General features: G+C 41.2%; 2 protein-coding genes across 2 annotated transcripts; one reads left to right on the top strand and one right to left on the bottom strand.

Annotated features, from left to right (window-relative positions):
- Positions 1–153: 153 nt before the first annotated feature.
- LOC139474137 (prefoldin subunit 3-like) lies at positions 154–8,484 on the top strand. The gene is made up of 6 exons (XM_071257018.1): positions 154–233; positions 1,618–1,745; positions 3,571–3,637; positions 4,614–4,712; positions 6,039–6,177; positions 7,807–8,484. The coding sequence occupies exons 1-6, from the start codon at positions 171–173 to the stop codon at positions 7,878–7,880; spliced, it is 570 nt and encodes a 189-aa protein (XP_071113119.1). The 5' UTR covers positions 154–170; the 3' UTR covers positions 7,881–8,484.
- Positions 8,485–15,775: 7,291 nt separating this feature from the next.
- Positions 15,776–21,752, bottom strand: LOC139474218 (uncharacterized). The gene is made up of 4 exons (XM_071257124.1): positions 21,610–21,752; positions 20,359–21,120; positions 16,974–17,719; positions 15,776–16,316 (listed from the first exon to the last, which is right to left on the bottom strand). Exons 1-4 carry the CDS (start codon positions 21,697–21,699, stop codon positions 15,776–15,778), a joined length of 2,139 nt encoding a protein of 712 aa, XP_071113225.1. The 5' UTR covers positions 21,700–21,752.
- Between the last annotated feature and the right edge of the window lie 1,175 nt (positions 21,753–22,927).

Below are 22,927 nucleotides of genomic sequence, written 5' to 3'. Positions count from 1 at the left end.
TGATAGACCATTTTGAGAACACATCCAGTAGTACTGATTGAATCCTTCAACACTTTCAGCTTACCATCACTGGCTGAGTGGTGGGTCTACAGCAAGGGAGATAACTTGACCAGACGAATGATCATTTTCAACAGGGAACAATTAGAAAGTACACCGGCACAGGAAGAAACATGGCGACAGATACATCAACCGAAGAGGCACCTCAATCAGGCATTCCACAGACTGAATTTGTGGTAAAGTTTCATTTAAATGTCAACAAACATAAACGGCAATATTTCAAGACATAAATGTCATAACATATGTTGGTAGAGATAAATATTTTGTAACATTTTCAGGTGCATTTGTAGGTGTGTATCCAACACGTGCGTGCATGTTCGCTGTCAGTCTTCACGTTTCACGCTTCTGATTTATTTATATCGATTTACTCGGACCATCACGACCTCTCTGAACATACGATAACCAATACTGCATTCAATCTGCCCCTTCTGAGCCAGCTTAACGTAAATGTTTTGCATCATCATATTCAAGTAAGGTACCATGGAGACGGGAGATGACAGGCCACTAAGCCGAAAGCAACAAAATAATGTGACTATGTCGTATAAGGGCAACATAGAGTATAGCTCCTAGAACCTTTTACAGGGCTAGATACCCTAAACAAGTATGGTAACACACTTATCTTTCAGAAACAATGCAAATGCCATCGTTTTGTAGTCATAGTACTCGAGAAGTAAAAGAAGATCGCTGAACAAAACAATTTTAATTATTCACTTTTATTTGAGAGCATAGCATTACATGGCCCAGTGACCATAGAAGCAATAATCTGAGAGGTACATCTCCCTATTTTAAATTAATTTTCAATCAATTAAAAAATAGTTTAAAAAACAAATATCCTTTGATACTTGAAATAAGTTTTCTGATTGTTATGAGTGATATGAGAAAGTCACATGGTATGAAACACATCATTTATTGTGGCCAATAATCTGGCAATATAATTCATTTTGATGATGATGAACCACACTTCTCTGTACAGAGTTGTGTCCCTTATGTGTGCCAGAATACTATGGTATGGGTTTGAATCCCAGATTTGCCCTGATTATGATTCTGCATGTTCCAGCACCATACCCCTGTTCTTGGGTTTCATTTCTAAGACATTTGGCATAATGTATCTTTCCTCCCACATCAAGCTCACACGTCATGGTATAACTGAAATACGATTCAATACGATTCAAAGTGTTGTTAAACCCATCCCACCCATTCACCTTAAACATGTTGGAACATATCTTTGTTGGGAATTTGACTCCAGAATTATTTTGACTTTGGGTCCAGGCTGGATGAAGCCACCAGTGTTGTGCTTGCTTCTACTGTCGCCAGTGTCCGAAATAACCGCCTGCCCATGGCTGGTAACTTTTCTGTCGGGCTTCATATAATTTTCTTCCACCTGCCTGACTGTCTAGCAGATTTGTCTCTTAGTTTTTGCAATTTTTCAATATTTATAATGTCTGAATGCGGGCAGGTAGCTATTAAGATGGGCAGGCAACATTTTTGGGCCACCTGTCCGACTGTCATCGTTGGTTTTAAGATTATTTCAAACACTGACTGTGGCTATGTTTGTTGCAGGAAGATGTGGAGGCGTACATGAAGCGAGCCGACAACAATGAGTCTGCGGAAGTGGTGCTGAAACGACTGGATGAGATGCACAGTAAATACAAGTTCATGGAATATAACCTCAACACAAAGAAAACTAGGTGAGCCCATTATTAAAAGTATCTTCCTGGCAATAAGACCCAGTTCTATGAAGCTGGGTTGGTAGGTGGCAAGGTTTCGTTCAACTGTGGTTCACTCGCACGAAGTAATCTTGGCAATACTCTCTTACTTTAATGCAGTCATACAATGATTGTAGCTCTACGATTTTGTGCAAGTGCAATCTCATTAAAATCATATCTTAGTTTTCGCTACCGCTACTGTTACGGGTCACGTCAGAATGACCTCTCGCCAACTTTGACTGACCAATGAAATGACTGACAAGAAATCAATGTTAGCCAATCAGAAGCAGCATTCTCAAGCTTTACGACACTAGTTTCAAATTGGTGACTATGCTTCGAAACATATTTTGACGTATTCTCGATTATAAATTTTAAAACTGATCAAACAAACATTCTGGAATGGCTTATAGATGGTCTAGATTGTATGGATATAATCATAAAACCTGGGACATGCTAGCTCACACACTGGGACATGCAACACTCACTGGGACATGCTAGCTCGCACACTGGTACATGCAACACACACTGGGACATGCTAGCCCACACACTGGGACATGCTAGCTCACACACTGGGACATGCTAGCCCACACAGTGGGACATGCTAGCTCACACACTGGGACATGCTAGCTCACACACTATGCAAGCCCACACACTGGGACATGCAAGCTCACACACCGGGACATGCAAGTTCACACACAGGGACATGCAAGCCCACACACTGGGACATGCTAGCTCACACACTGGGGCATGCTAGCTTGCACACTGGGACATGCTAGCTTGCACACTGGGACATGCTAGCTCACACACTGGGACATGCTAGCCCACACACTGGGACATGCAAGCTCACACACTGGGACATGCTAGCTCGCACACTGGGACATGCAAGCTTACACACTGGGACATGCTAGCTCGCACACTGGGACATGCTAGCTTGCACACCGTGACATGCTAGCTCACACACTGGGACATGTAAGCTCACACACTGGGACATGCAAGCTCACACACTGGGACATGCTAGCCCACACACTGGGACATGCTAGCTCGCACACTGGGACATGCAACTCACACACTGGGACATTCTAGCTCGCATACTGGGACATGCTAGCTCACACACTGGGACATGCTACCCCTTTACTGGGACATGCAAGCTCACACACTGGGACATGCTAGCTCACACACTGGGACATGCTAGCTCACACACTGGGACATGCTAGCTCACACACTGGGACATGCTAGCTCACACACTGGGACATACTAGCTCACACACTGGGACATGCAAGCTCACACACTGGGACATGCAAGCTCACACACTGGGACATGCTAGCTCACACACTGGGACATGCTAGCTCACACACTGGGACATGCTCGCCTAAGGTACACATTTAATGGTTCAAGATTAAAAAGGGACATATGAGATATGAAATTAGCAAATATAATTTATTTTAGTTGGATGATCATAATAAGAGGCCACTCCCAGCATAAAAATCATCAAAAATAAAACATCCGAATAGATTGAAGGGGGAGACTGGTTTTACAGTACATATCAGAACACTGTTGCAGTCTGTAGAGTGGAATTGTGATTTGAATCATGAATGTGTCAGTAGTTACCTTGGTCACAGGACATTCTGAAGTAGGAGGGGGAAGCTAGCGTCATGTCATTCTTAATAAATCTAACAAGTAACGTGGAGTACATGTTGTGGGGATTGGATGATGCTATGCATGGATGAAACAGTCAGGAATTATCTGAAGAGAGTCGACATACCAGGGAATGTTTCAAGTCTAATTAATGATTTTGTTTCCATTTCAGATTAAAGTCCCAGATTCCAGATATCACAACAACTCTTAGCATCGTTAAACACTTGCAATTAAAGAAGGTGAGATGTTGTTGAGCATGATGACTTTGTTGTCTTGTGTGTTAGGCTCACCTTCCTTTAGACCCGTGAAGATATAACAACAACTCTTAGCATCGTTAAACACTTGCAATTAAAGAAGGTGAGATGTTGTTGAGCATGATGACTTTGTTGTCTTGTGTGTTAGGCTCACCTTCCTTTAGACCCGTGAAGATATAACAACAACTCTTAGCATCGTTAAACACTTGCAATTAAAGAAGGTGAGATGTTGTTGAGCATGATGACTTTGTTGTCTTGTGTGTTAGGCTCACCTTCCTTTAGACCCGTGAAGATCCGGGGTAGAATAGGTCTTCAGCAACCCATTGTTGCCGTAAAAGGCGACTATGCTTGTCGTAAGAGGTGACTAACGGTCAGGTGGTCAGACTCGCTGACTTGGTTGATGCATGTCATCGTATTCCAACTGCGTGGATAGATGCTCATGATGTCAATCACAGGGTTGTCTTGTCCAGACTGGATTATTTCCAGGTCACCATCATTAAGCTGGAATATTGCTGAGTGCGTCATTGAACAACAAAGAAACAAGAAACATCACCCTCCTGTATGCGAATCTGTTCAGAGAGAGGATGAGATAGGATAAGGACCTGTTTTGGCCCATGGAAATGTCAAATTTGGATATGTTGAAAGTTGCAGAAAACTTTCAAAGTACATTGCGTTGGTGTGCTGTGTATGGTGACATGGCGAATTATGTAACAATGTGACAGGGTGGCACGGCTTTTGTCATGTTCATGACACAAATCTCCGAAAACGTTGCCTCTGCCATCACTACGGGCTAGCATCACTTGCTCTGATTGTTTCGTCCGAAGAAATGTAATTTGTCTTTGTTTCCTCTGCACATTTTGAAAAGAACCCCCCCATTTCTTCTCAGTTTGTGGTGGTGAGCCTACTGCTCAAGCATGATAACTGCTCCCGAATGCACTACAGGTTTGTCTTTGACTTCCAGGAATCCCCGAAGGCATTAGAAGCCAGCTTTCTTCTATCAGATCAAGTGTACGCCAAAGCGAAAATACCACCGACAGATAAAGTGTGTTTGTGGCTGGGGGTGAGTATTCGGCTGAGTTGTGTCTCGGGGGTTTCACCGATGTTGGATACATTCGTCATTTCCGCATCAAGGTGAATGGACTGTCTTGTTGAAATACGTCTTCACACATTGACTTGGCCCTTCAATGTCATTCCAACACGTACAAAACCTTACTTGCTGAGAATTCCACGGTATTGAAAATGTGATCTACTATAATTACAATACTTCCAGAATAAACCTATTCACAAATAATTCCATGAGCATGATGAGGGAAAGGTCTTCCAAGGGACCAGAACATTTGACACGACCATGAAATGTATGTCCCCTGTAGGTGACAGTTGCTTCCTCAGGGGACGCACATTATTCCAAAACACTTGAGTAACTTGAGTATTTATTTTAGGCTAAAAAAATAATCGTCTTGGTTCTCAGGCACCGCCCGCATCATCATAAAGTTTACCGCACATTTTGTTGTTTTTTTTCATTTTTTTTTTGATGAATCCTAATACTTTAAAAAACTGCGATCCAATATAGCATGCAGTTACTTCCCTTTACATGCGCAGTGCTTTACTGCGAGTCTCGTGTTATAGTCATAGCGGCAATAGGAGTTTGTATGCTTGTTTATGTAGGGAGCCCTTTCCCAGGTTGATCGGGGTGGTCTTCAGCAACCCATGCTTGCTGTAAAAGACGACTATGCTTGTCGTAAGAGGCGACTGACGGGATCAGGGTGGTCAGGCTTGCAGACTTGGTTGATACATGTCATCGATCCCAATTCTGTGCATCGATGCTCATGATGTCAATCACTGGATTGTCTGGTCCAGACTCAATTATTTACAGACCACCGCATAATGCTGGAATATTGCTGAGTGCGGCATTAAACAAGAAACATCTTCTAAGTTATGCCTATGAAACAATTCCTACTCTTCCCTGGAGACCACATTTAGACCCCGACCCCATGTTTGGTTCTTTTAGAGGGGTCAGGTGGCTGCTTAGGTTTTGTCACAAATATCCATGCTCTGCCACCTGCTCCAATACACAATCCGAAACCCATACCTTAACATAGACTTGGATACTCTCTGTGCTGAGCTCAGTTCCGGGAACAAAACATGTTCCATTCCCCGCCCCCCCCCCCCCCGCCCCCCCAAGGTAAGAAATATGAAATTGCTGCTTTTTAGAATATTGATTGAGTGTTATTTGATAAATCCCTTCGGGTGGCCGTCTTGTATATTTGTTTGGTAAATTGGTTCAGGAAGCCTAATGCAAGGAAGCATAAAAGTTTGGCAGAGTTATCTCCCTTACTTTTACTATTTCTTTCTAACTTGTTCGAGTTTCTTTACGTTTTTGTTTCAGGCAAATGTTATGTTAGAATATAACCTTGATGATGCTGAAGCTTTGTTAGAGAAGAATTTAAATGCTGCCAAGAAATCTTTGTCACAAGTAGAAGAGGACCTGGGTTTTCTAAGAGATCAAACTACGACGTTAGAAGTCAGTATCCTTTCTCTGGAGAAGATCACAGCGTTGTCTTGTACTGAAATAACACTATCATGTCCTAGAAATAGTTTTTATTCTATGAACACGACCCGTGAAGATCCGGGGTAGAATAGGTCTTCAGCAACCCATGCTTGCCGTAAAAGGCGACTATGCTTATCGTAAGAGGCGACTAACGGGATCGGGTGGTCAGACTCGATGACTTGGTTGATGCATGTCATCGATCCCAATTGCGTTGATCAATGCTCATGATATCAATCACTGGATTGTCTGGTCCAGACTCAATTATTTACAGACCGCTGTCATATAGCTGGAATATTGCTGAGTGCAGCGTGAAACAACAAACCAAACCAAACAAAAATCAATGAACACATTGGTGATCTTCAGCTAAAACGTTGTGGGTATTTGGGCGGAATATGTACCAAGTATCCCATGCTTTTAAGAGCTGCTCCCTGTGAATATTCGGGTTAGAATTGATCTTCAGCAACCATGCTCGTCATAAGAGGCAACTAACAGGATCGGGTGGTCAGACCTGCTGAGTTGATTGATGCATGTTATTGTATCCCAGTTGCTTAGATCGATGCTCATGATGTCAATCACTGGATTGTCTGTTCCAGACTTGATTATTTCCAGACCGCTGTCATATAGCTGGAATATTGCTGAGAGCGGCATTAGACTTGCCCTTACTTGCTACAGTATTGCTCCAAGCAGCCTTACCGGGTAAACTACTCTTGTTACAGTATTGCTCCAAGCAGCCTTACCGGGTAAACTACTCTTGCTACAGTATGGCTCCAAGCAGCCTTACCGGGTAAACTACTCTTGCTACAGTATTGCTCCAAGCAGCCTTACCGGGTAAACTACTCTTGCTACAGTATTGCTCCAAGCAGCCTTACCGGGTAAACTACTCTTGCTACAGTATTGCTCCAAGCAGCCTTACCGGGTAAACTACTCTTGCTACAGTATTGCTAAAAGCAGATTTAACAATATGTGGCTTATTACCTACAAGGGCAAACATATCAGGGTTAAAAAAAATCATATATGCCCAAGGGTCATATCACGTCACAAGACAACAGTGTATTGGTTCCGTCATCCGGACGGCACTGTTGTCGTCATTTGAATCTTATCGTGACATGAGGTAGGAATGATGTCACACTAGAAATGACGTCATAGCTGAAGATTGTTGACTTCATTTGACAAATTGTGGTTCCACTGCTGTTGCATCCCATTCATCTTCTTAGATAATAAATGGGACATTATATTCGTATTCATGTCATGGTATGTTTACGACACTGGGCTCAGTCCCAGTGTTTGTAGACCAGTGAAGATCCGGGGTAGAATAGATCTTTAGCAACCCATGCTTGCCGTAAAAGGCGACTATGCTTATCGTAAAAGGCGACTAACGGCATCGGGTGGTTAGGCTTGCTGACTTGGTTGATGCATGTCATCGTATCCCAATTCTGTGGATCGATGCTCATAACATTAATCACTGGATTGTCTGGTCCAGGCTCGATTAGTTACAGACTGCCGTCATATAGCTGGAATATTGCTGAGTGAGGCGTTTAAGAACAAACCAACCAACCAACCAACCAACCCAGTGTTTGTGTGTGTGTTGTGTCCTTGACTGTGGAAGATATGGCTCGCGTGTACAACTGGGATGTGAAGCGGAGACAAGGAACCAAGACGTCCCCAGCAATCAAGTCTTAGCTGTGCTGTCCCCTCATCAGCCGATATTCATGTGGAATATTTCTGATCCATTTTGTCATCTGATGTACATGCCTGTATATTACATTGTGAATGTTTCAGTTTCTGACGGCTGTGTTCAGCAAGGACTGAGAAGCTTAATTGTACAGATTTCTTTACTGCCTGCAGATAATGCAGAACTGTGTTAGACTCTCTCCGTCTCCGTGATTGGTTACCGTGGTTACACGAGTAACTGATGTCATACAGTGACACGGCTAGAAAATCAGTGATATGAAAGTGATGTTATTATCTCCCTTTGAAAGTTTGTCTGATGGTTGGACAGAGGCTATCTCTGTCATAACATTTCAAGATGTAATTTCAAATTCCATATTTCACATTTCTGTCCATGCAGCCTACATCTGGATGTGTTGTTTTGTGTGTGCTATCAAAAGTATCTGATTTAGAAAAATAACATTATTTTGGTGAAGTGAGTTATGGCAATCTTTCACTTCGTCGATGTTCTCGATGCATATCTCAGCTTACTAAAGTCTCATATATTAGGACTGTTTCCTACAGACTGGTACATGTATGCCCTAAACTTCTCACAGAAAATAAATTCAAGCTAAAACATATATATCTTTTGAATATTTGAGTGTCCATATTCCTCATGGTTGCAACTTACGTGGATGAGTGAGCAAGTGTGTGAGTTGGGTTTTATCTCTGCTTTTTTAACAGTATTCCAGTCATATCACAGCGTGTCAGCTTAATGTGGGAGGAAAGCCTGAAGTGATGCAGGTCTCAGACGTTTACCACTTCGGTGAAACCCACAAGCACGGGTATGGTCTTCACAAACCTAGAAACATAATCAGGGAGAACAGGGATTCGAACCCACGACCATAGGTTTCTGGCATGCCCAAGGGATGCAACTCTGCACAGCGAATTGCGATGCCTTAGACGACTAGGCCACCTGTACCCCCTTACGCGGATGAATTCTTATTCATCATCTTCCTGAACGAACTGGTGACACAGATGGCTTAGTTTTCTAGGCGTTACAATTGGCTGTGCTGAGTTGCGTCTGTTAGCCTCAGGTGCATCAGAAACCTAATATGGATTTGGATGCAAGGTTTGTCCAATTTTCAAATTTGTTACCACCATACTTACACTGTTGGTTTCAGCAGTAAACGTCTAAGACCCGTGTCATACCAAAAGAAGTTAAAAGATGGTACTTGTTGTTACCCTGTCTGGCGCTCGGCATTAAGGGGGTAAAACAAGGACTGGTTGGCTCGGAGTCCGTAGACTGTGTCTGAGTGGGATATTCATGTTGAACTGCGGCATGGTATCTCAGTGAGCTAGCACTATAAATCAGTCTGGACTAGTACAAGCAGCCACACACACATACATGCACGTCGCTATGTAAGTGCAATAATCTTGGACGCGACGTTAAACCCCAGTTCACCTCACCTAAGACCCGCATCACTTATGGTTTTCCATGCTGACACACCCAATTATAGCTGAAATACTGTGTTAAGAGGAGGTCAATCAAAGTCACTTGCTCCCACAGGAATTAAATTCAGTATGATGGGGGTGGAATTCACCCATGGGTGGTGACCCATTCCTGGTTTCCAGCAGATTTCAACTGGAATATTTCTTCACAGCTTGAGGTCACCAGAAGAACGGTCTCTTATCAGAAGCTTACTTTGAGAACTTAATTGGTTGCCAGGCTTCCTTTCCTCAATTAGGAACCCTGGTTAAAATCAGGACTATTTTTGGAATTCATCGTCTAAACATGTCAATACCATGGACCACACAGACACAACTTAAGAAACTGATTAAGAAGAAGCACAAAATTGCAAAACCCAGTAGCATATAAGTGAGTGAGTGAGTTTGGTTTTACGATGCTTTTAGCAATATTCCAGCAATATCACTCGGGACACCAGAAATGATCTGAAGCATATCAACACTAACTACCCAATGTAACCTTTTCAGCTTGATTACCTGTATGTCTTTACAAGTATTTATTTGCTGATCAAGTATATGGCATCATATATTCATGACCTCTACTGCAGTGTTGTGAGTTTATGCCACATGTGTCACACCTGGGGTAGCAAATTAGTCACTTGAAACATCTTAAGCAGAATTGTTTTTAAAAAAGGTATACACGTTGGTTTAATACTCAATAGACTGGCTCAAAGATGTACTCTGCCCTAAATTTGGAAATTACTTGTTTCTGATTGGTCAGTAAGAGGTATCAAATGACAATAACTACCTCTGATTGAAATGGTAGGTTTGATGTCCACCTTAGTTTGGAAGCTAATATTTATAGAAATGTCATACTTACCCTGTCATTGGCGGTATTTATGTTTCACATGTTTGAAGTTTATGTGAACAATTATTGGTTACAAAATGCAGAAGTGTAACAGTAGAATTTGGGCAGGGAACAGTAGAAATCAACAGTATGTATTTCAAATTTTAGGGACAATAGACACGTTTGAGACCTGCATCACTTCGGACTTTCCTCCCATATTAAGCTGACACGCCGTGATATAACTGGAATACTGTTAAAGCGGCGTAAAACCCAACTCACTCACTCACTAGGGACAATAGACAGCTATTATGTAGACTACTTATTACGTGATAGCTTGTGTAACATCAATAGTGATATGTGCTGTAGAACTCAAACTTACTAGGCCCCTCCATTTTCTTTTGGGTGCCCATTTAATTTTAGCTAATGAAGTAACTACCTCACACTTTTATTTTCTGCCATATTTGCGAGACGGGGTAGAAGATATGTTCAACAACCCATGCTTGCCTTAAAAGGTGACTATTCTTGTCGTCGTCTAACGGGATTGGGTGGTCACGCTCGCTGACTTGGTTGATCCAAGTAATCGTATCCCAATTGCGTGGATCGATGCTCATGATCTCAATCACTGAAGTATTCTTCTCATAACGATAGTGAAGCGTTTAAATTCCAGTCAGGAAGAAGTTTTCTGAAGCCACCCTGAAAAACCCATTCACGGCAGCTGTGAGGTCATCGTTGTCGTCATAGGGCTTTCTGTAACCGGGGGTGTTCATGAATAACACGGGTCGTTATTTGTCATGAGGATTTATTACCAGAACAAACGTCCTGAAACATAACTTAAAGATAAATATACACGTAAATATATATGTAGGTTAATATACACAAACATAGATATGTAAGAGCACATCACATTCTATTATAGTTATTCACATCGTCACACTGACGACATCATAGAAATAGAAAGAACTCTGGCTTTTAACAAATACATTGAAGGATGTGTTATAATTCACAATAACTTTGTATACATTTGTATTCATATACATGTGTAATAATATGATAAATATAAGTAATTAATTTCATTAATACACAAGAAAGTACAATGATACACTGTAGGTGAAACTGGGTCGGGAACTGCGTTCACCAACACAACTGACAGGACTTCTGATGCCTGCATCTAAATACAAATACAAAGACAAATATACTTACTTAGGTAAAACGGGTTACCCTAGAAATCATGAATTATGTGTTACACATAACATACCAATGAATGCTTTACATTATACATAAATGACATTGTCATAAGCAAACACATACATCATAAATACATACCCACTCGCTCACTCATTTTCAAATGAAACATTTAGGAAAGGTGAAGATATACAATGCTAGATTTCTCTTGGAACGTACTTGCCGAGTTAAAACATTTACATGGCTGCAATTATATGACTATATGTAATGACCTATTTAAATATGTATTAAGACTGTAACACTACAGCTGATTAGACAAATAGATGCAAGTACATTATAACAATGCGTATAGAAACATTACCAACCTATTTGGACGGTCTCAGTTGAAAATACTACACAGAGCAGATATTTGCTGTCCGCATGGTCAAGGAGTAGTGGCTGGTGTGCTGGTTAAATTCTGGGTGTTAGTATTTGAAACAAGGCCAATCAGGCGAAAGCTGTATTAAACAAAGGACCGACCCAAGCTACCTACTCTACCCCACAACCAGTAGAAGTTAAAATAGAATAAAACTCCACGCAGAGATCAAGTCGTTTTTCAGAGCTGTAGAATACAGCAGCCATACAGGTTTATTTAATTTAATTCAACATAATAAAAGGTTAAAACACCATTTCATTACAAAACATTATATGTATACAAATATATAAAATACAGAAAATATACATATATACAACACTTCCACACACTTCCCTCCACTACGAAATGATGTCCTCATCATTTAATCCTACCAGTCACAATATCCAGGATTGCATCAGATACTCGATGTGACTGATCAGAAAAACTTGCTGTATCAACGAGGGTGTTGAGATAAATGGCTCTCGTTAGCCAGTTCGGCTGTTCAATGGCTGACAGAACATAGTCTCCACTTGTCATCCACTGTGGTTGTGTCCGCTGTCGATCAGACCGCCGAGGTTGGGGGACAGGTGGTGTAGATGACCTTACACCAGAATGAGAGTTAGTATCTTCAGGATGAGTGAGTGATTCACCAGAGGGTAGTTCCTCCTGAGCTTCCCCTGTGTCCTCCTGATCTCCCTCAGTGTCTGCAGTCATCTCATCACTTTGATTCCCCTCTACTGCTGCTGCTCCAGGTGGCCTATCAGCTGGAGAAACAGCTGACTCTGAAGATTCCGAGGATTCATGGGAGAGATATGCAATACAATCATCCTCACTTCCTGATTCACAATCCGATCCTGGTCTGTCTGCATCAGCCTCGTCGGCTGGGATGGTCTCAGTCGGTGCTAAAGTCTTCTGTCGTAGTCTTGGTGTTGGCGTTGGAGCTGTACTTGATGGATGTACTCTCCTTGGCCGAGGTATGGGTGGCTCTTGGTTCTTAGTCTGTGTGATGGATCCAATTGGAAGTAACAAATTCCTGTGTAATGTCCGCTTCTGTCCTTCTCCACACTCCTTACCAACTGTATACACTGGTATGGATGGAATCGGCTGGGCAAGCACAATGTATACGTCGGTTTCCCATCTGTTGGCCAACTTGTGTCTACCATCAAAAGCCACTACCTTGACAAGTATTCGGTCGCCTAATGCTAGAGCAGCAGCTCTAGCCTTCGGGTCATAGTACTTCTGCTTACCGCGTGACTTCGTAGCTGCACTGGAAGCAATGACCTATCTAAATATGTATTAAGACTGTGTAACACTACAGCTGATTAGACAAATAGATGCAAGTACATTACAACAATACATATAGAAACATTACCAACCTATTTGGATGGTCTCAGTTGAAAATACTACACAGAGCAGATATTTGTTGTCCGCATGGTCAAGGTGTAGTGGCTGGTGTGCTGGTCAATTGCTGGGTGTTAGTATTTGAAACAAGGCCAATCAGGCGAAAGCTGTATTAAACAAAGCACCGACCGAAGCTACCTACTCTACCCCAAAACAAGTAAAAGTTAAAAGAAAAGAAAAACTCCACGCAGAGATCAAGTCGTTGTGCAGAGCTGTAGAATACAGCAGCCATACAGGTTTATTCAATTTAATTCAACACAATTAAAGGTTAAAACACCATTTCATTACAAAACATTGAATGTATACAAATATACAAAATACAGAAAATATACATATATACAACACTGCCACATTTCCACGAAGGTGTTCTTTTAAGTTTAGGAAACAGATGACGAGTATGGAGGGTGAGGAAGCTCTTCGACTCACATTATCGCATTGCAGCCATTGCAAGTCGAGAGGTGTGAGAAGAGGCATTGTCATGAAACTCCAGCAGTCAGCGTTCCTCGCCGCTTTTGTTTGATAGAATCACTCAGGCAATGAGGCAAATCAGCATAGTAGGCACCGGTAATCGTCTTTTCAATTTCTTAGTTATCAACAAGGATCACACCCTTTGCTTCCCAGAATACTGTGGCCATAACTTTCTTCACTGATCTTGAAGACTTGAATTTCCTTGGTGCCGGAGAAGTAGAATGATGCCATTCCATGGATTGGCGTTTTGACTCGTGATCATAGTGGCAGAGTCATGTTTCATCACCCGTTACAAATCTCTTTTTGAATTTGCCGAAATCCTCTTCAATTAGCTCTAAATTTTCTCTGGCAATGTCAGTTCTTTTCCCCCAAAGATCAGAATTTAGAAATTTTTGTACCCAACGAGCAGATATCTTATACATCTGTAAATGTTCATGAATAAAAGCTTCAATGGATCCATGGCTTAGGCCTGTAATACGTCTATCTGACAGTATACGTGTTTCTATCTCTTCTCTCTTCACTGATGGAAGTTGAGGGACGTCCAGACCAAGGGTCAAGGCTTGTTCTCCCAGCCCTAAACATAACGTGTGAGTCAAATAGGACACTTATCCCCATACACTTGTGACATGCGTTCGTGAATTTCATGGGGAGTACTTTCCTCTGAAGTCAAAAACTTAATGATTGCTCAGTACCCGTTCTTTTCCAGTTCTGTGTCCATTTGGACCCCTATCACCTTCAACTGGCTGTCACTAATATACAAACGGCCTCCACAGACGAAATACACTTGCAATGAACAACTCACACAATGTACTACGTTGACTTGTTTACTTTGTTTTGGCCCTTAGATGAAAGTTAGTCAGGCTTAGAACTTTTTGACTAGCCCTCGTACAAATGCCCCAGGAAAGAAAGGGAAAGTGCAGGATCTACTTTCAATTTCAAAACAGTTGCTGTGCTGCGTGTGTACTAAAACACGGGTACAAAAGGGGAACCGACAAAGCAGCGCTGGTGACGACAGAGTACGTTATATATGGACGGTTATTGCAACGGTAAAGATACATGTTTCAGGTAGAAGTAAATGGCAGGTCAGGTGTAATGTTGAAGGACCAGTCTGTTTATACTCGTTGTATTCTTCGCGTGTATGTGTGAGTGTGCGTGCGTGCGAACGGAGGGGGAATAAAATAGAGGACGCCTTTAAAAACATATTTAATGACATACACACTATTGTTGGATAGAAAGTTTAATTGTGTTTACACTGCATAGATACATTTTGAAATCAGTTGTTTTTTTGGACGTCAGCATCTAATTTCACAAAAGCTGGACAATTATATAGGTTATTAGTTTGATATACGTCACTTCCGTCCATATCAACAATGTATCCCAATGTTTATACATGTTATTAGACTGGAAAAATTACGCATTATAACACTTTCTATTCAAACATAAAATACATACATATAAAATCAGAATACTATATTAACAAGAATTATAAATGTGAAGCTGTTTTGTTGATATGCCCTTCTATTTTACATGTCATAATGAACAAGAAATATGCTCTATCCGGTACCCGCATTGTGTGTAACTATGTGCAATCAGTGAAATACATAAATAATATTCATAGTACTAGTATGTTATGTCGAACTGAGATTAATAAGCAAAAGGCCCGTGAAGATCCAGAGTAGAATAGCAACCCAGGCTTGCCATAAAAGGTGACTATGCTTGTTGTAAGAGGCGACTAACGGGATCGGGTGGCCAGTCTCGCAGACTTGGTTGATGCATATCATCGATCCCAATTCTGTGGATCGATGCTCATGATGTCAATCGCCGGATAGTCTGGTCCAGACTCGATAATTTACAGACCACCGTCATATAGCTGGAATTTTGCTCAGTGCGACGTTAAAAACAATTTAAACCAAACGAATAAGCAAAATATAAACTCTCATCAAATAGATGTCTTTATCTACGTACTTGAAGTTTAATTTTTGTTGTTGAGATATATCCTACCTCAAGGTGACGTGCACATCAATGCGATTGAATAGATTGTTTTCACTCAGTTTCAGCTGATGCCAAATCACATGCTGTATCTGCATAGTGCATGCTTATGTTAAGTACGATCAGTGATATAAATAAGCAAAATATATACTGTCATCAAATTTATGTGTCTACTTTAGTCTAAAACTCGAGAGTGCTGATTTGTTCCTCGTTGCTGTGTTGAGGAATGACATTTTCAATGTACCAGTTGACCCAGATGGGGATGCCGTCTTTGCCAGGGGTGTGGAGCCAGGCTGACACTGAAGGAGACAAACTGTAAAGCTGTCTGACTGGCCACAGCAGAGGATGAGCCAAGCGGGGAGGGACACAGTCCACATAGCAGGAGGCCAGCACACCGTTGACGACTATGGTTCCAGACATGGTAAGAGGAGCGAAGACACCAATCTCTGTTGACGTGGACAGCCCTGTCACAACCTCCTCCTCAAAGAGTGTCTTCTCGTGGTTGTAGATAAGCACACGATCTGCTAACTTAACCTGAGCTGCAGGCACTGTGTGTTTTGTTCCATCAGACACCAAGTAGACGTGATGATCGGGTGACGATTGTATGTGATGCTTTGTAGTCGAGATGTTGATGTAGTTGTTCATGCTATATTCGTCGGAATGGATAATCAAGTACACCTCAGAATAATCAATGTTCCCCTGACCAGTTAAAGACAGGACTCTGTCACCAACACGAATATCCTTCATGTTAACTGTGTGACCACCTTCAAGCACCACCGTGGTGACCGCCTCCGTGGTCTTGTGGTAGAGCGTCCGCCCGGAGAGCGGAAGGTCCAGGGTTCGATCCCGGGCCGCGTCATACGAAAAGACGTTAAAAGATTGTACTTGTTGTTACCCTGTCTGGCGCTCGGCATTAAGGGGCTAAAACAAGGACTGGTCGGCTCGGAGTCAGTATACTGTGTCTGAGTGGGGTATTCGTGTTAAACTGCGGCATGGTATCTCAGTGAGCTAGCACTATAAATCGGCATCAGTCCGGACTAGTACAAGCAGCCACACACACACATACACGTGCATGCACGTCGCTATATAAGTGCAATAATCTTGGACGCGACGTTAAACCCAATTTCACCTCACCTCACCCACCACCGTGGTATGGCCAGGGAAGCAGCTTCTTCCCTCCTTCTTTGCCTTTTGTGCTAAGGGGCGGTCGGGTAGCCTAGTGGTTAAAGCGTTCGCTCGTCACGCCGAAGACCCGGGTTCGATTCCCGACATGGGTACAATGTGTGAAGCCCATTTCTGGTGACCCCCGCCGTGATATTGCTGGAATATTGCTAAAAACGGCGTAAAACCATACTCACTCACTCACTTTTGTGCTAACCTTTCTGCCACCTCTCTTTCAATTTCTTCTTCCATCCTATTCTTATTTCTCCTCTGTTGGATTTGTTTCTCTTTTTCCCATAACTTTTTGGCTTCTTTAAAAAGATCATTTGTATACTTCTGACCTTTGTGTAGCTGGTCTACTATATATACTAGTTCTATTATGTCATCACGTATTTTCCCTTTATCCTCTTCCACGTTGTTGAAAAGGATGTATCTGTTGCCACATTCACTAATCAATTGTGCCAACTCTCCACCCTCAGCTTCAATGTACTCCTCAATTGTCTTCTTGGTATTCCTGTGAAAGCTGTCTCCATGAGTGAGAACGATTACTGTGTAATCCTTAAGAATATCTTTTCCAAATAACTCTTGTAGCATAATTACTGCCATACGTTCTTCGGGTGTCATGCGTGAAAATATGTTAAACACGAGTAAAAATGCATGGAATCCGTCAGGACTCTTGGCAATGGCTGTGGTAATTTCCATTAGCGTTTCCTCGTGTTCCTCTTCATCCATGGTGCCAGGTGTGTCGACCACGCATATCCTCCTCCCTCCTACTACTCGACACTCCCTCTGGCATGTGCGCGTTACCAAGGTTGGTGACATTCTTGAGATAAATAATTCTTTTTCAAGAATCGAATTTCCAGTGGCACTTTTGCCATGTCCAGTTTTTCCCACCAAGACAAGATCAAGTGTTTCCCCTTCAGGTAGATCGTTTAGAACCGCACGGCTATGCCCGGTCTGAAACTTTAAAACCACCAACTGTGTTATCCAAATCACAAATTGTAAATAAAGTCAGTATGAACATAAAAGTGGACATCTTGTTAAAGTCTTATATTTGTATTTGTCTTGTCTCGCTTCGACAAATCTATTTTGTGTTTATACTTATTGCACCTCAACAACTGAACGACCTAACTTGAAAATACAAAGTTCATTTGCTGAAGGCAGAAAAAGGATATTTGCTCAAATGACAAGATATTATGGATGATCAACTCCTTTGTTTATGTTGGTAGCAATGTAGATATTACAAAGTTAGTTTACAGATATTGGTGTGCGAAAATATATGGAAATGTCGTCATGCTTATAATAAAGAAGCTTAAGAAGCTATTTTGTCATTGGTAACATATGCAACTTCTTAATGCCACCCAAAAGCAATATGCTAATAAGAATATGAAATACTGGCTATCCATGTTTGCATTTGTACGTCTGTCAAAGATGCTAAATACAGATTTATAGAGGTGGTGAAGTCTGTAGCAGGACGTATCTGTAAATGTACTATCAAACCACAGATGTATTTGAACTTAATTTGAAATGTTTGTGTTGCATTTCCAAGTTGCATTTGGGTTGTCAAGACTCAAGGCTTTAGAAAAATTGCCACACCTAGTTATTTTCATTATGATTTAGAGGATATTATATCAGTGTTTATGTCGTAAACATCGCATGACATGAAAACGAATATAATGTTTTATTTATTACCAAAGAAGATGTCTACATACAGAGACGAATTTAGACATTCTTTTTGCAACAATTGACGTCAACATTCCTCATCTATGACGTCGTGTCTAATGTGACGTCATCCCAACCTCCCGTCACAATAACACGTCACATTAACAATGCCGCCCGGGTGACGGAAACAATACACTGTTGTCTCTTGACGTGATATGACCCTAGGGCACATATAGAGAATACTACACTCTATCTCGTTAGATACCATTTCTACGAAACGAGTGGAATTTACAATGACATCTGAGCGAGCGAAAGCAAGGTCAGATACCGTAGAAAGTTCACGTAAAATATGTATGTAAGTGTAAATACATAACAACTTTTGTTCGTTGACAGACCAAACTGAAACCGGTTGCAAAATCTGGTTGGGCATGAATATTGATATATGCCCAAATATGGGCATTGTTGACATTCCTATGCATAAGCATTAACAACATGCGCCTGCATTTGTGTTTGAAAACAAAACAGCTCAAGATCCTTTTGGAAGAATGTCTTCAACTTATGACAATTCAAGCGCCATGTTGTTAGTATGCAGGGCACCTATAAGAAAATTTGAAAAGTCACATGTGCGCTGCGCTTTGAATATCGGACCAACAGTCGGTCACTCGCGCTGCCGGGGTCCCGTCTGTGCATTCACAATGGTTCGGTTTCCTTGATCTATCAGCTGAATTTATATCATGTCCGTACAATTTTGGAAGAGGGAAATCAGAGCGTTCGCCAAAGACATTCATGTTTACTGTACCACCCTTTACTGAAGACGTAAAAAATCAACACGCTCAAGTCTGCTTGCATGTCAGCTTCGAACGAATGGCAAGGTCACCACCGGAATAAGGAAAGACAACCGTGATCTACTCAGCGTTTTACGCTAGAGCTAGGGAATATTATTGTTCATCTTTGGGATATTTTGGGCCACATAATCAGAAAACAGGCATACTGCATACGAGATTTTGAATGATTTGTATCGGAAATGTTCACTTTGAGTGATCTGGTTGTGCAGTCGTGAACAAACAACTCCCGAAACAGTGCCACAAAATACGCTTCGAAGAGGACACTGATTGCACAACCGGATCATCCCAAATAAGTCTAGATATCTGTCCAGATAGTTTAAACTGACTTCATTTCACCACGCTTATCCTTTTACGTTAAATCAAACTGGAAGTTGCGAAAGTAGTCGGGTGCGTCACGCTTATTGGGACCCTTGATCTATTGAACAGTAGTCGTACATTGTAAATGGATATAGCTCGATTATATAATGTCTGTGGAAGCTAAATGCATAACTTATATAAGATGCAAACCGAATTTGACGCGTGACAATCTTATTTGGTTTTATAGAGTGTTTGTTAATATCCTTCGCTCACATGAGATTGCTTCAGTTCTACCTTGTAGTTGCAAAATAAATGACGTCTCGCGATTTTTTATGAATGAAAAAAGTAGTCCCGTCGTGACAGAGGTCACGGTTATTCAATCAAAACGAATAAAACAGGGTCAACCTTGTACGCCACACGTGTGACGTACGGATTTAGTATCTTACCACCTGTATCTTCACCACGTGGGTAATAAATGATTTTTATGAACCCTCATATGTTTCCCCTCGTAGGTAATAAATGTATATTATTACATTTTTTCTGCCCTCACAGCCAGTTGTAAGAAGGCAATATTTGTCAGTTTGGATTTCCATTGAATTAAGGACAGAAGGAAACGGTTATAGTAGTACTGGACAAATCCAGTACTTTACATTTCAACACAGACATTATACGTGAAAGGGCCTGTAAAACATTATAACGTGGTATATATAAATATATATGTTCAGTTTAAATTAAGTTAGGCTCTGAAAAATGTCTGCATAACTGGGAATACGCTTAAAAGTAACAGAAACACCATACCATATGTTGGCGAAACTGTTGTTCGAGTGTTTCAACCTCTCGCCTGAAGTTCACGACTGTGTGCTTTTTCTTCTTATACATGTCGAATGCTGTCTTCGTCAGAGATATACCATCACTGTTTGTCACATCAAGTTTTGATATGGCGTCATTGAAAACTGTAATTACGTCATCGATGCGGTCTTGTAGTTGGAGCAATTTTTGTTCTTGTTGATTATTCAAACTAGTATAATTTATCCCATCAACCAGTCTCTGTAGTCTCGTCCTAGCCTGAAGGACGTCATCATACTGATCCTCCAGGCGAGACAGCTGGACGTCCAGGCTCCTGTCCTTCAGCACTTGCGGCAGTTGGGGATCTAGGACACTAAGTGCGACCAGCTCACACATAACAGGTACACCTTTTCCGCCATTCAACTTCATCACTTCACCATTGAAGTTGTCTAAGGCCTCAAGCATGCCGCTAATATTTGTTGGCAATTTCCCTTTGATTGCATTTGCAAAATAAGTTATTTCAATTCTTGAACTACCTTTCAAATCATTCTCAAGTCGTTCAAAACCTTTTCTAGCAGCTGCATCAACAAGGCCGAATGAATTGAGTCGAGCCTCAACTTTAGTCTTGATTTGATCAAAGCGACGGGAATTAGACTCAACAATCCTAATCCTACAAATCAAATCTCCACCATATGTAATGCTACGTACATAATGGGTACCAATGTTCTTATTCCAACCGGGTCTTGTTCCTACATCAGTCAAGGTTTCAGTTACCTAATTGGGATAAAATATTGAAACATGGATAACTATAGATATATTCATCATTAATAAAAGTACGCCGCGATATAACTGGAATACTGTTAAAAGCGGCGTTAAACCCAACTCACTCACTCACTCACTCATTAATAAAAGTATAAGTGAGCAGGAGACAAGCTGTTTTTTTGTGTACTGAAGTTTACATGTTAACGTGAATAGCTCTTTGGCGACGGTGTCATTACAATTGTTGCACACAATTAAAACAAATATTTATGTTTATTACATTGTACATGATAATTAAGGTCTTAATACAACAACAGAATTTCATATATTTATTATCTCGGAGTCTAAAAGTTTCAACTAACAATATTCATTATGAAAATTATATGTACATATGCTCTTTGGCATTCTATCTCTCTGTCTCTCGCTCGCATCCCCCCCCCCTCCTCTCTCTCTCTCTCTCTCTCTCTCTCTTACTCTATCCTTTATGTCTGACCGTATATTTACCATTTCTACATGGGCTGTAACCACAATCTCCAGTGTGTTTTCCTGAGATCGGTCTTCGGTTAAATATGGCCCTATTCCTTCCAGCTTCATGAGTCCAGCTTTCACCCTTAGAGATACATCACTGCTAACATTAACAACATTCCTGATATTCCTGTCTTTGTGACAGAGTAGCGAATTGTGTTCTGGTGTCGTTCCATTGTCTTTGTCTTTTCAGAGTTTAGTCTGTGAAGATGTCAAGCCCAGGAGACATAGTGCGAAGGTCGAATGTCCTGCCAAGAGTCATGGCAAGCTGACAAGGTACGTGGAGGCTTGAAGCTGGAGTGTTTAAGGAAAATGAATTATTATAGATCAAGGTTGCTTCTGTACATCCTCTATCTAATTCACAACGAATAAAGAAGATATCAACGTACACTAAATACATATTCAGGATTGTGAAAAAATAATGCATAGTAAACAAACGCGTGGGGTTAACGTTAGGGGTTCTTTAAGGGATATTCACTGTATATTAGACAAAAGTTTGGGGTTCTGTGAGGGATATTCACTGTATATTAGACACAAGTTTGAGGTTCTGTGAGAGATCTTCACTGTATAGTGACAAAGGTTTGAGGTTCTGTAAGGGATATTCACTTTATACTAGAGACACGTAAGGGATATATCCTCTCAAGAAAGGTCTTACGACGACTGTTTCTCTCGATGAACCGCCTGATGACTTGACTTGCCAGGAACTCACCATAACACTTGGATATCACAAATCCAGATTTGAAATGATGTTTCTGAATCTTATGTTCTCCTAATATTTTCACAGCAACATGATCACCAACAGTAAACATCCTTGAAACTCTTTCAGATGTCTGTTCTGGACGATGTTATTTAGCTGACATATGTGATTAGAGTATAGGGATCTGTAAGTGATGTTTACCGAATAACAGCCCAAAGTCACGGGGCCCTGTAAGTGATACTCCCTGTACACTAGAGAAACGTGTGGGGTTTATGTGAGGGATATTCACTGTCAACCAGCGAAAGGTGTGGGGTTCTATAAAGGATATTCAATGTAAACCTGAGAAAGGTGTGGGGTTCTGTGGCAGGCTCAAGTCCTTATGTGCATAACTTTTAGTAAAGATTTATTAGTTAGTAGTAAGGTTATATGGCCTTGTTACCATTTTAACTAATTAGTTTATTACGATATTTACATTATTAGAATATATTATAAGTTATAATATTAGTTATGTTTTATACCTTAAACATTCATTCCATAACTAAGTATTATAAACCCCTCTGTACAGTAATGGAAAGTAAATGTATACCTGTATGCTTGATG

The sequence above is a fragment of the Haliotis cracherodii genome, unplaced genomic scaffold (genome assembly GCF_022045235.1).
Source record: "Haliotis cracherodii isolate W230 unplaced genomic scaffold, xgHalCrac1.p SCAF_3, whole genome shotgun sequence".
Classification (NCBI taxonomy): domain Eukaryota; kingdom Metazoa; phylum Mollusca; class Gastropoda; order Lepetellida; family Haliotidae; genus Haliotis; species Haliotis cracherodii.
Note: the sequence above shows the minus strand (reverse complement) of the source record. Positions and strands in the feature narration are given on the sequence as shown.